Source organism: Peromyscus californicus, unplaced genomic scaffold, assembly GCF_007827085.1.
Source record: "Peromyscus californicus insignis strain IS unplaced genomic scaffold, ASM782708v3 Scaffold_10__1_contigs__length_136768540, whole genome shotgun sequence".
In the NCBI taxonomy this organism is placed as follows: domain Eukaryota; kingdom Metazoa; phylum Chordata; class Mammalia; order Rodentia; family Cricetidae; genus Peromyscus; species Peromyscus californicus.
Window position 1 is genome coordinate 71,089,208 of NW_026294391.1, and position 13,903 is coordinate 71,103,110.

The 13,903-nt window shown below is 35.0% G+C and overlaps 1 protein-coding gene across 1 annotated transcript; it reads left to right on the forward strand.

Annotated features, from left to right (window-relative positions):
* Nucleotides 1–4,281: 4,281 nt before the first annotated feature.
* Cpxcr1 (CPX chromosome region candidate 1) lies at nt 4,282–5,250 on the forward strand. Its single transcript, XM_052745833.1, has one exon. The coding sequence runs from the start codon at nt 4,282–4,284 to the stop codon at nt 5,248–5,250; it is 969 nt and encodes a 322-aa protein (XP_052601793.1).
* The last annotated feature ends 8,653 nt before the right edge of the window (nt 5,251–13,903 follow it).

Genomic DNA, 13,903 nt, shown 5'->3' on the forward strand with positions numbered 1-13,903 from the left:
ATGCTAATCCTGTAGGCCTGTAGGCTGAAGATGATGCCCCAATGTTCAGAGAAACCTCAGGTGACTGTCCAGGAAGCTGGCTGTTTCTGTCATATCTCATTTTTTTGGAAGTCACTTGTTTGCACTTCCTGTTTTACTAGATAATATTTCCTTTTCTGGTCTCTGAGGGAGTTGAAGATTAGATAGTTAGATTTATAGTTTTTCTTGTTAAGAACTTCAGAAGAGAAACTCACTAAGAGGTGTTAAGTGTATAAGTTAGAAAGACATCATAAGATAGGTTTCTGTTGGTAATATAAGTTAGAATAGAAAATGAATTAGGTACATTTTGGACTAACCAAAATAGGATAGATAATGGAATATTTTCTCTGAATTTGTCAAATGCAAATGCACTAGACATTTTGATGCACTTATTACTTCTATATATTGCATATAGTTATCGTACTTATTGTATACAGTTTTTCTTATATTAGTTATAATTTTTTTATTAGACAAAAAAGGGGAAATGTGGTGATATTTTATTTGTGCTGAAATGTGGTGATATTTTATTTGAGCTTTAATAAATAAAGCTTGCCTGTAGATCAGAGGAAAAAGGCCAGCCATTATAAGTAAACAAAGAAGTCAGGGAGTGGTAGCACATGCCCTTAATCCTATCACTTGACAGGCAGGATCCCTGTGTGTTCAAGGCCACACTAGAGAACAGAGCCAAGTGTGGTGACACACGCCTTTAATCCCAATAGCAACCATAGAGGTCTGGAGGTCTGTACAGACAGACAGAAAGTGACAGAGCTGTGTAGGAAGAGGAAATGATGTAGCTATCATAAGAGAGTCAATGAGAGAACAGAATAGAAAAGGCATATAAATGTGAGTTTATAGGAAAATGCTCTCTTTGGAAGCTGCAGAGTTGGTGAGGTGAGGTTAGCCTGTGGTTTGTCCTATTCCTCTGTTCTTTTTCTCAGGCTTTAACCCAAATTCCTTGCTCCATGTTTTTTATTTATTAAGACCATTTAGAAATTTGTCTACAACCAACTCTTCTTTTCACTTATTCTTTATATGTCTACATCAATAATTTTAAACCTGAGAGTTAGTCTTTGGAGGTATTATTTATTCCTATTTTAAAGCATTTAATTATATCATTAAGTTATTATTAAGTGATATCTACTTGTTTTTGATGTGGACAGTTCATGCTATGAACTTTCCTCTTAGAACTACCGTCATTGTGACCTACACATTTTAGAACGTTGTGTTTTGATTTTTATTCTATTTTTAAAATGGTTTTAAATTTTCATCTTAATTTTTTTGTTGACCTAGTTTTCATTCAGTGCTGATTTATTTAGCTTTCCTGATTTTATGTACTCCCTAATGTTTCTATTATTATTGATGTTTTGCTTTAATTCATGATGATAAGGCAGAATGCCAGGTGCTATTTAAAGTGTCCTATATTTGTTAATTTGTATTTGAACTAATATATCATCAATTATGAAGAAAGTTCTAGGGGGCTGCTAAAAAGAAATTATGTACTTTAGGATTTGTATAGAATGTTCTGCATATATCTGTTAAGTCCATTTGTTTTATAATGTTATTTAACTCTAGGATTTCTCTGTTTAATTTTTGTCTGGAAGATCTTTCTTTTAGCACAGGTAGCTTACCGGGGTACCTGCCAAGTATGGTACTTACGGGATTCCTGGAAGAGGGTCTAGGGTAAAGGAAAAATTCCAAAAGATGGGAGACGAACTAGCTTAAATGGCTGAGTAGGTTGGTAAATGGAGAATTATGGGGACCCTGTTTTCATACTACATGTCATAGTGAATCCAAAGAGTATGATTGTAGGCTGGAAAGATGGGATAAGGGAGGCAGTAGTGGTGGGTATAGTAGTATCCTAGGAAGTCTTCGATGATGAAGTAGAGTACATGTAGCTTGCCTGGGTCCCTGCCAAGTTTGGTGATTATGGGATTTCTAGAAGAGAGTGGGTCTTCAGCCTGCAGTTGGCAGGGAGTCAAAAAAGGAATGGAGATATCCTGGGAGGAATGGCTGAGGTGGAATAAGAATTATTGGGGCCCAAGATATCTGTTTTTATTAACATCATTATCCTCTAAGTACATGATATTTGATGTGACTTCTTTACGTAAGACAGTCTTTTTATATAACATATCTTCTCTTGATAATTATCTTACTGTCATATAGTAGTATAAATATTTGTGACATAATTCTCAATATATAAACAATTAACATGTATATTCTTATATAAATACCACTTCAGAAGTTAAAATGGAGCAATGTTTCTAAAAGTTACCCTTGAATATAAGAACAAGGTCCTACCCCAAAACAAATCAGCTCATGCATTATCTTATGGAAGGAAGGTGTAGAATTTCACTTTTCTTCGATTTTCTGAAAATATTTTTTATTTGATTTAAGGATCTATCCAACAAGATCTATAGATAACCACAAAGCTGCACTTCTCACCCAGTTGCTGAATCTCATCCTTATTAAAAAGCTTCCAGTCTTATTGCCATCAAACTAGTAAGTTTAATTATTTCAAAGTTTTCCTAAAACATAGGTTCTATTTATTACTTTATCTTAATTATAATTGCAATTGTGTATGTAAATGTATTTTGGTAGAGATTTTTCTTTAAATTCTATATGTGAAAGGACAAAAACTCAAAAAGTTTTATCAGGGTACCATACATATGCCTGTGGAAATGGAAAAAAAAGAAAACTCTGGAGAATAGATTTTTTAAAAAGTAGTTTAGAGAATTAGGAGTGAACTCTTCAGGTAGAATGCCTGAGTAGGAACTAGAAAAGACATAATGCAATTAAGATGCTGAGTGGCAAAATAAGCTCAGTAGGTAAAGGTGCTTGCTGTTCAAATTCATTCATATCCATCATGCACTATTACACAATAATAAATAAATAAGGAAGAAAGAAATTAGCATGAAAGAAGTAAAATCATAACAAACTATTATATTGAACAGAAATAAATTTGTAAATTGCTTAAATATTGCAGAAAATTAATAGATAGTTTGTTTATGGTCTTAAAATAGCACTATGTAGTGAAGACTATGAAATTAAATATAATTACACTCATTTACTGCAAAATAATGTGAAATCCTTTTGATAGGAAAAAAACATTCATTCTTTCCTTAATATCAAACATTCATAAACATTAAATTAAGTCTTAAGTTGAAGGAAAAGATGAGCATGCAATACAAACTCAAGTCTATTAATACACAAAATGCCTGTTGAATAGTTAGAGGAAAGAAATTTATTAGTAGAGGTGAATTCAAGATATAAAGTTTCCTCAGGTCTCCTTTATTAGACAATGGTTCATAAAGTACAGCTTGCCTATCCATAACTTCTAGAGTAGTTCATGAAAGGTAGACATGAGAAGAAATGCAAGCCATGCTAATTCCCTAAATTTATACATAATTGATATCAGAGTATTTATATTTTTCTTTTCCCCATCACTGTTTTTTATCAAAAACAAATCAAAACTTCTGGGCTGGGGTGAAGGCTTCTAGATGAATTTTGATTGGCTTACTGATCTTGTGAACATTTTATACAGCTAGCTGGAGCTGCTGTGAGCTCATGAGTATAATGGACAGAGGCCACTTTTCCAAAGAATTCCTCCCCAAACTCTGGCTCTTGCCATTTTTCCACCACCTCTTCCAGGAAGGTCACTGAACCTGATCTGGAGAAGCTGATAGAGATTTCTCACTTGGGGATGAGTAGACTATAGTTACTTACCCTTTATACTCTGACTACTAATGATTCTCTGTTAACCACTGTGTAAGGGAATAAGAAAATTTCCTAATTAAGGATGAGAGCTGCAGTAATCTATGGGTATAAAATAAAAATATAAAGCCTTTAGAAAGTAACTTTTTGCTAAATCTGATTAGCAAAATAATACTGAGTAAGAGTTCCAATCAGAAAGTTGCTGATTAACTCCATAGCAATCATACCGCCAATGTATCAATAGGTATATTTTGTCACACTGGTTGTTACTTTGGCTCCTCTGGTTGACAACAGAGTAGGAGTGTTGATAGTTTTTCTTCTCTACCAACTTGTAATACCTTTTGATACCAAGAAAGTTTATTGCTGCTGTTGGGCAGAGAGACAGTCAATTTTTGTCGGGAGTGAGGTCTCTAATATGTTTAGAGTTATGAAGAAGCACAGAAATGACACATCTACATGCTTTCTGAAAGACTAAAATGCTGTCTTATTAGGAAGTGAAACATTCCTCTATTTAATAAAGCTTTATCTCCCTCTCTCTCAGTAGTATCTAGCATGTCTTCTCCTGACCAAGGAAATGATACAGCTGAAAATGCTCTCAAAAATGCTGAAATTGAACAACCAAATGCCTGCAAGACAGAGAAAGAACTTCTACTTGCTGATACCAACATAATTTCTCAGGTGGAAACCAATGAATCAAGCAGGGAGCTAAATTCATCAATCTCCCAAGAAGATATGTGTCCCCAAGCAACAGAAAATAGCCAGTCTGAAGCAGAGAAGACTCAAAATGATCCACCAAATGAAGAATTAACAGAAGACGTTCCTCTACTACAGATACCTATTCCAAGAAAGCTGATATTTCCTAGGTTAAGATTGTTTAGCATTATCTATCTCTCTATCCCACAACCACAAATTCATGAAAACAAGCCCTTATCTGATAAAACAATGTTCTACCCAGGAAGGATGGAGATGAAAATAAGTGATTATTTTCCTAATTCCACATGTGACAAAATAGTACATTCTCATTCCCTGCAACAGCGGGTCCCATTAATTCATTTTGATGAGATAAATAGGATGATTATTTACCTATTGTGCAGGAGAAATTTCTCTCCACCTGAACGTTGTCTACATAACACTTGGTTAAACCATAAATATGTCGCCATTCTTTCTGACCCAAATATTCTCAACAACATTGAAAGGAATATTGTCTTTGGAAGGCCTTTGAGAGTGTACTACTACCACCCACTTATTGAAAGATTGACTCAAAGAAAAACTAGTAAGTCCTATCAAAACAACAATGGAAACCACCCTCCTGTGAGGCCAAGATTCTACCTGCCACAGTTCCCAACCCAGAACATTGTCCATAGAAAATATTTTAAAAGTATTTGGAGACCTAGTCACAAACTGAAACTAGTAATCATAACGTACAAGAACAATTGGAAATATCTTTGTCCCATTTGTGGGTGTACTTTCGACAACTTTCAAGATTTTAAACATCATTTCTGTAACTTTTCTGGAAATTAAAGTAGGATTATCACTCTCTTTTTTAAATTTTCAGCTCTAAAATTTAGTAATGTTAATATTCATCTGAAACAATATCTTGTGATCTGTAAATTTAGTATGGTTCCATTACACTGCAAAACTGAATACAAGCTATGTGCTACAGTAAACATTTCGGAGAAGAGAATTAACCTTCATATTTATCATTGGAATATGAAGCTGTTTATTTACACTGAGTCAGCAAGTGAACCAAGATGATGTTTGCAACTCCCTTGACATCTATTTCTGCTGATAGAAGTATTGCTACTGGCCACAAATTAAACAATATCCTGGTGGAGATAGCAACAGAGAAATAGACAAAGTCATACCAGGGACTTCTAGAGATTCTGCTCAATGAAATATTTGGTTCCCTTCAAAATTCAATAAAATCATAATAATGACATTGAAAATGTTACTGCAGTTTTTGTAGCTAGATATGAATAAATGCCATGAGAAACACATTATTGCAAATACAACATATCTATACATTAGTGACAGTCCAATAGATAAGTAATACATAACGTATGACCTTCTAATTGAAGTGAAATGGCTTGTGATATAAGTGAAAACTATTAAGTACTAAACTTATACAACACAAAACTATGAACTATTTCTGGTCTTGATTATCTCCTTCACTGAAGGCCACAACCAGCATCCAAATTTTATACTTGTAACATTCCAAATGTTTACAGATTCTCTTATCTTTCTACTTATAGCTCAATATCTGTGTCTTTTCTTTCCTTTTATCTAAACTTATAAGGATTAAATTATAACTATTTGGTTCTAAATACATATTACATCTAATATACAATCTATATGGAAATATATTCACATAGGGCTAAAAAAAGAACTTATAAATATACAGCACATTATCTGATATACTATTATATTTGTGTATTTATATTCTATATTATACTTTACCACTTCATAGTTGAGTAAATAATTTTGAGAATCATTTCCTGGAATTTTAAAAATGTGAGCACAAACTAATGTTCACTTTGTAGAGTTACTAATGCTGTGGGATGGTCTGTATGTCAAATGTGTTGCTGATTGGTCAATAAATAAAACACTGATTGTCCATTGGCTAGGCAGGAAGTGTAGGCAGGACAAGGAGGAGAATAAAGCTGGGAAGTGGGAGGCTGAGTCAGAGAGACACTACCAGCCGCCATGATGACAAACAGCATGTGAAGATGCCAGTAAGCCACGAGCCATGTGGCAAGGTATAGATTAATGGAAATGGATTAATTTAAGCTGTAAGAACAGTTAGCAAGAAGCCTGCCACGGCCATACAGTTTGTAACCAATATAAGTCTCTGTGTTTACTTGGTCTGGTCTGAGGGGCTGTGGGACTGGCAGGTGATAGACATTTGTCCTGACTGTGGGCCAGGCAGGAAAACTCTAGCTACATACTAACATCTACATAGATTACAATAAATATAAACCAGAACAATTAATATACTAAGCACAGAATAACATACATTTACAGAAGAAATAAGCATATAGAATACTGAACTTGGCAACTTTTTTCTTTTTAATGTTTTCAAAATTTATTAGAATTTCAAACTTTATTTTGTTTTAAAAGTTTATTTCGCCAGGCGGTGGTGGCACACACCTGTAATCCCAGCACTCGGGAGGCAGAGGCAGATGAATCTCTGTGAGTTCAAGGCCAGCCTGGTCTACAGAGCTAATCCAGGACAGGCTACAAAGCTACAGAGAAACCCTGTCTCAAAAAAACAAAAAACAAAAAAAAAAGTTTATTTGGTGATCACATTTTCTATGAGCTTGATTTATTTTGTTCAATTGTTATAGGAAATATGCTTCTTGGCTAGACTCCTTTTTAAATTATATTTTATATACACTTAAAACAAATGTTCAAAAATCAATCAGATTCATTCATATGTATGTGAATGATCCCATTTGATTTTATTTAGTATATATTAAAAATCACTTGAATGAAGGAAAAATTCCATGAGTTTCTTAAAATCACATTAAAAATGAATTACCAAAATTTGATTTTATTACTCCTAATTGATCCAGATTGTGTCTGATATGATTAGTTTAACAAAAATAGAAATAAACAATTCATGTGAGTTAGTATAAATGAAACAGTTGATAGTGTCTAAGTGTTTCTGCTTTGTGATTTTTGAATTGTCCTATCTGCCTGGGAGAGGAAAGTATACAAATTATGGATTTATATATGGAAGTTAGTATTATGTATATTCAGTAACAAAAATTTCAATTGTATTCCATGTTTAAGTATGAAATTTTTAAATACACTAAAATAAATTTGTAGTCTATAGTGATGGTCTTAAATATAAACATTTTGAAATAGCTAATTAAATCTGTACATTGAAATCATTACACAGTTTTTGCAGAAACCTGTATTTATAATATGTGTTACATCTGCACACTTTTTTCAGCCTTGCAAAAACATTTTTGTACTTGAATGTGAAAATGCAGTTTGATGAAACTTTAACTTTTTCAATTACATGTATTACATGTATGCATAAATACTCACATATATAACAATTTGGCAGTCATAAAATCAAAATAATGTCAAAAGGAAAAACAACAAAAACCTATCTTCTGGTGTTTTCTTAGAATTTTTTTGGGGGGACTTTGGCTAGTATTTTTCTTGCTTCTATTTTGATTTTCATGTCATGCATAGTTTCCTTCTTCTGTTTATTTTTTATTGGCATTGTTTAAGGGATTTGTTGATTTCCTCTAATTTTTTGATTGTCTTTTCCTCAATTTCTTTAAGGGAATTTTTTCATTTCCTCTTTAAGGACCTCTGTCATAGTCATAAAGTTGGTTTTAAGGTCATTTTCTTGTGCTTTGGATGGCTTGGAATATCCAGGTCTTGGTATTGATGGGCTCTGCCATATTGCCCTGGCTGTTGTTGATTGTGCTCTTACACTGGTCTTTAGGCGTCTGGGTTTGGGATGATTAGTTGTAGTCTCTGATTTCTGAGTTTCTCTTTGTTTAATGAGTACTTTATTCCTTGATTTCTATTTCCTCTTTGATTTTCTGGACTTTCTGCCATGGCTTTCTGGCAGCTGGCATGACCTCTGGTCTATTTGGGAATCTCTGTTCAAGCTGGGAGTTGTCCTTCTTTCTGTGTGTTAGCTTGGCCTGCACCTGAGCAGCTGAAATCTGAGCAAATTGGTGTGGCTCGTGCCAGCTATGAATGGTATTACCTGTCCGAGTGGCTGGAGTCTTTTGAGATTGGAGGCAGGGCCCAGCAGCACACATGGCAAGGAGCTGGGGATCCACTGGTGTAAGGAAGGGTCCCTGGGAACAGAATCCAGGGGAACAGAGTCCAGGGTCTCCAACAAGTCATTTGTTTCAACAAAACAGTGGGAAAATTTGCCAATTTCAAGACAAAGTAAATACTTGACAAAGTTTGTGAACAAGTGGGAAAATGTTTTAACATCAATGTGTATAATATTGTTAAATATGAATTGATATAATAAATATGGAGCCCAAAGTAGAGTACATTTCTGGATTATGATTACAAAGAATAAAAACTACACAACTAGAAATTCACTAGTTCACCAGAAATAAGAATATAACTAATAATACTTTTACATGATTTTTATTGCAAAGCTTGAATAGTGTGAGGCCACAGGAGGATCTGGGGAACTTGTTGCCCAGCTAGATTAGCCAAATTGGAGAGCTCCAGAAAAAAAAATTATGGATTTATATTGTTTAACTGAGGGTAACTAGGCTACATTTTAATAAACATAAAAGAAAATTAAAGGTTATAGATTGGTACATAAGTTACCCCAAATCTTTCAATATCATTTTATGATATTTTTCAACTGTTTAGTAATCATTGCTCTATGTTACTTTTTCAGAAAAATATTTGTTCATTATTCATGATGTTTTATTTTTAATTTTTCAGTAATCATACTGCTTAAAGATATTGTACAAATAAAATAATATGTAGTGCTTGAAAATATGAAGTGATACTTATAAGGTACAGCTATACAAACATTTTAACATTTCTTTTGAAAAGATAACTATATCCAAAATTTGTGTGGGGTAATAACAAATGAATACTTTCACTGTAATCCATATAGGTAGTTGTTTTCTTGAATTATACAAGTTACCTAATATTCACTATAGATTTACATTTTCCCATAAAAATTCACTAAGATATGTTCACATCACATACAATCTATAAATAATATGTAACTTAACTATGTTTTTATATATATATATGAAATATACAACTAAGAATATGTATTTGATTTGTATTGTTCTCTGTTAAATCTGGTGATATTAAGAAAATTAAACCAAAAAAACAAAACAAAAAAAAAAAAAAAAAAAAAACTTGTAGCCGGGCGGTGGTGGCGCACGCCTTTAATCCCAGCACTTGGGAGGCAGAGCCAGGCGGATCTCTGTGAGTTCGAGGCCAGCCTGGGCTACCAAGCGAGTCCCAGGAAAGGCGCAAAGCTACACAGAGAAACCCTGTCTCGAAAAACCAAAAAAAAAAAAAGAAAATTAAAATGTGGTTCTTTAGTCAGTGTCTAAGCTTAGACTGCGACCTTCATTGCCTAAACACAGGATTGCTGATGGCTGATCACACATAACAGAGTGTCTCACTGTCAGTTTCCTTCAATAAAGGTGTGCTGCCACTCACAGGGTTAATATCTCTTCCCAGAGACGACATATCTCCAATTACTCAGTGATTAGGGGATAGAGAACATGGTCCCTGAGCACACTTTGTGTCATCTCTGAAGTGCCTTCCAACTTATAGGGCTTCCTTGAAATTTTACAGTCTTAACTGTTTTAGATTCAAACCATACCTCTAAGTAGTTAATGCTCCTTTCTCTTTCTCTCACTAGGGACATTTTCAGTGACACATTCCTTTTGTCACACCATCCTGGGCAAAAATCTGGGAACTTAATCTAAGAACATTCTTAACAAATAATGGAGGCACAGACATTTAATAGAGACAAAAAGAGACAGTGCAGCCTAAAGTCAAAATCATTAGCTAAAATGTGATTCAGAGGCATAGACAGGTGTTTTAATAAGAGTAAACCATCTGGGAAATCTGTGATGCATGAAACAGAAGAGGAGAATGGATAATCTTGAACTTTGAAAGTCAATGTAGAAGGTAAAATGTTTGTTAGTAGTTCACTTTGTTTCCAAACATATAGCAGGCTAATCTAGACATCACTAAAGGCTATTACATATTGAGTATCTTGTTTTTATTTATGTAATTTGTAGCACTTCCTTTATGAATAAAACACATTTACAAACCCATGCATCACCTGATTGTGTAGAAATATATGCAGTTGTGGAAGTATAATCCATTATAACATAATTGGTTTTATATATACATTATATTTGCTTTTCCTAGCTTGTACCAAAACTCATAAATAAATGCTTCTTTGCTTAGCTTAATAGCCAATTCAGAAAATTCCATTCTCTTCATTATTCAAATAGTTTAGATTTAAAATTTCTAGTAAAACCTCATCTAGCAATTCAAAATTCAAAAGTAGAATTTGGAGTTTACCCAGCTGGTTTTTGGTCTTTCTTTGTCTAGTATTTCATCATTATGCTCCCTTCCTTATGTTTTGAAATGGCAATCTATATCCTGTGCCATTATATGTTGGAAGTATGTGATTTTTTCTTATTTTTATAGGGGGCTACTGTAGCATGACTCTTAAAAGGTCTTCTTAATATAAACAAATCCGGAGCCAGGTATTGGGGTGAACGCTGACAGATCAGAGAAACAGAACAAGCCAGCCAATCTCACATCACCAAATTCCTCAGATGATCCTGTTTCCTCAGACTGGAAACCTCTGTTTCCTCATCCGAGTGGATCTCAGCTGAACTGCTGCTCAAAAGCTAAAGCTTAAAATGGCTCTAGTTCCTGATCCTCATGCCTTATATACCTTTCTACTTCCTGCCATCACTTCCTGGGATTAAAGGCATGTGTTACTATACCTGGCTGATTCTAGTGTGGCTTTGAACTCACAGATATCCAGATGGATCTCTGCCTCCTGAATGCTAGAATTAAAGGTGTGTGCTACCACTGCCTAAACCTATGTTTAACATAGTGACTGCTCTGTTCTCTGACTGCCAGATAAGTTTACTGGGGTGCATGATATATAGATAGATAGATAGATAGATAGATAGATAGATAGATAGATAGATAGATAGATATAGATATAGATATAGATATAGATATATTTCACCTTTTTTGTTTAAGATAAAAAAGTTATAAAAATATAAGAAAAAGTATATACAATAAGTATATACAATACATACAGGCAAGAATCACATTAACAATATCTAGTCCATTCACATTTGACATATTCAGACAAAAAACTCCATTATTTAGAATAACAATGTCCAGTATATTAAAATTTGAAAAATTCGGACAAAAAAAATTCATTTCTTATCCTAATTAAAACAAGTAGTTTCTTTTAAAAAAGTAGATTCAATAATCTACCTTTTAACTTATCATATCCACATTCTCTTTTTCCTTTTCTGAGTAGATTCAAAAATCTATTGTTTTATCCTTTTACTTTTATATCTTTTTTAAAAATCTACCTATTATCTTATTATTTCTATATATTCCCATTTTTTCTTTTCAGAGTATATTCAATAATCTACCCTATTATTCTATTATTTCTATCTTTTTTTCAGAGTAGATTCAATAATCTACCTCTTATCTATATCTTCTTTTTCCTTTTTCTTATTTTTGACCATTTTCTTTTTTTTCTCCTTTTAAAATTTATAATTTAATTTAATTTTACATATCAGCCACGGATTCCCTTGTTCTCCCCCCTCCAGCCCCCCTTTCCCCACCTTCCCCCATGCGCACCCCACATTCCCATCTCCTCAAGGGCGAAGACTCCCCCAAGGATTGAGTTCAACCTGGTAGATTCAGTCCAGGCAGGTCTAGTCCCCTCCTCCCAGGCTGAGCCAAGTGTCCCTGTATAAGCCCGAGGTTCCAAAGAGCCAGCTCATGCACTGAGGACAGGTCTCGGTCCCAGTGCCTGGATGCCTCCCAAACAGATCAAGCTAATCAACTGTCTCACTTATCCAGAGGGCCTGATCCAGTTGGGGGCTCCTCAGCAACTGGTTGATAGTTCATGTGTTTCTATTTGTTTCGTTATTTGTCCCTGTGCTTTTTCCAATCTTGGTCTCAACAATTCTTGCTCATACAAACCCTCCTCTTTCTTGCCAATTGGACTCCTGGAGCTCCACCTGGGGCCTGGCCATGGATCTCTGCATCCAGTTCCCTAGGTTATTAGATGAGGTTTCTAGCACGACAATTAGGGTGTTTGGCCATCCTATCACCAGCGTAAGTCAGTTTGGGCTTTCTCTCGACCATTGCCAGTAGTCTATGCTGGAGGTATGGTTATGGATTTCTGTGGCCCTCTCTAGCACTTTGTTTTTTCCTTTTCCCATGTGGTCTTCATTTATCATGATCTCTTATTCCTTGTTCTCCCTCTCTGTTCTTGATCCAGCAGGGATCTCCCGCTCCCCTAAGCTCTCTTTCCCTCCACCCTCGCCCTTCATTACCCCCACTCACATCCAGGTTGTTCATGTAGATCTCATCCATTTCTCTGTCACTGGGTGATCCCTGTGTCTTTCTTGGGGTCCTGTTTTCTAGGTAGCCTCCCTGGTGATGTGAGTAGCAGTCCAGTCATCCTTGTTCCACATCTAGCATCCTCCTATGAGTGAGTACATACCATGTTTGTCTTTTTGAGTCTGGGTTTCCTCACTCAGGATGATTTTTTCTAGATCCATCCATTTGCCTGCAAACCTCATGATGTCATTGATTTCTCTCCTGAGTAGTATTCCATTGTGTATATGTACCATATTTTATTTATCCATTCTTCAGTTGAAGAGCATCTAGGTTGTTTCCAGGTTCTGGCTATGACAAACAGTGCTGATATGAACATATCTGAGCAAGTGCCCATGTGGTATGATTGAGCATTCCTTGGGTATATGCCCAAGAGTGGTATAGCTGGGTCTTGGGGGAGATTGATTCCCAGTTTTCTAAGAAAGCACCATATTGATTTCCAAAGTGGTTGTACAAGCTTGCATTCCCACCAGCAGTGGAGGAGAGTTCCCCTAGCTCTCTAGCATAAGCTGTCTTCAGTGTTTTTGATCTTAGCCATTCTGACAGGTGTAAGGTGGTATCTCAGAGACGTTCTGATTTGCATTTCCCTGATGACTAGTGATGTTGAGCAATTCCTTAGATGTCTTTCAGCAATTTGAGCTTCCTCTGTTGAGAATTCTCTGTTTAGTTCTATAGCCCATTTCTTAATTGGACTGTTGGGCATTTTGATGTCTAATTTCTTGAGTTCTTTATATATTCTGGATATCAGTCCTCTGTCAGATGTGGGGATGGTGAAGATATTTCTCATTCTGTAGGCTGTCACTTTGCCTTGTTGACCGTATCCTTTGCTCTACAAAAGGTTCTCAGTTTTAAGAGGTCCCATTGATTGGTTGTTTCTCTCAGTGTCTGTGCTACTGGTGTTATATTTAGGAAGTGATCCCCTATGCCAATGTGTTCAAGACTACTTCCTACTTTCTCTTCTATCAAGTTCAGAGTACCTGGATTTATGTTGAGGTCTTTGATCCACTTGTACTTAAGGTTTGTGCATGTT

Bases quoted from the DNA above. Each gene is read 5' to 3' on its own strand.
- Cpxcr1 (XM_052745833.1), top strand. From the start codon at position 4,282: ATGTCTTCTCCTGACCAAGGAAATGATACAGCTGAAAATGCTCTCAAA.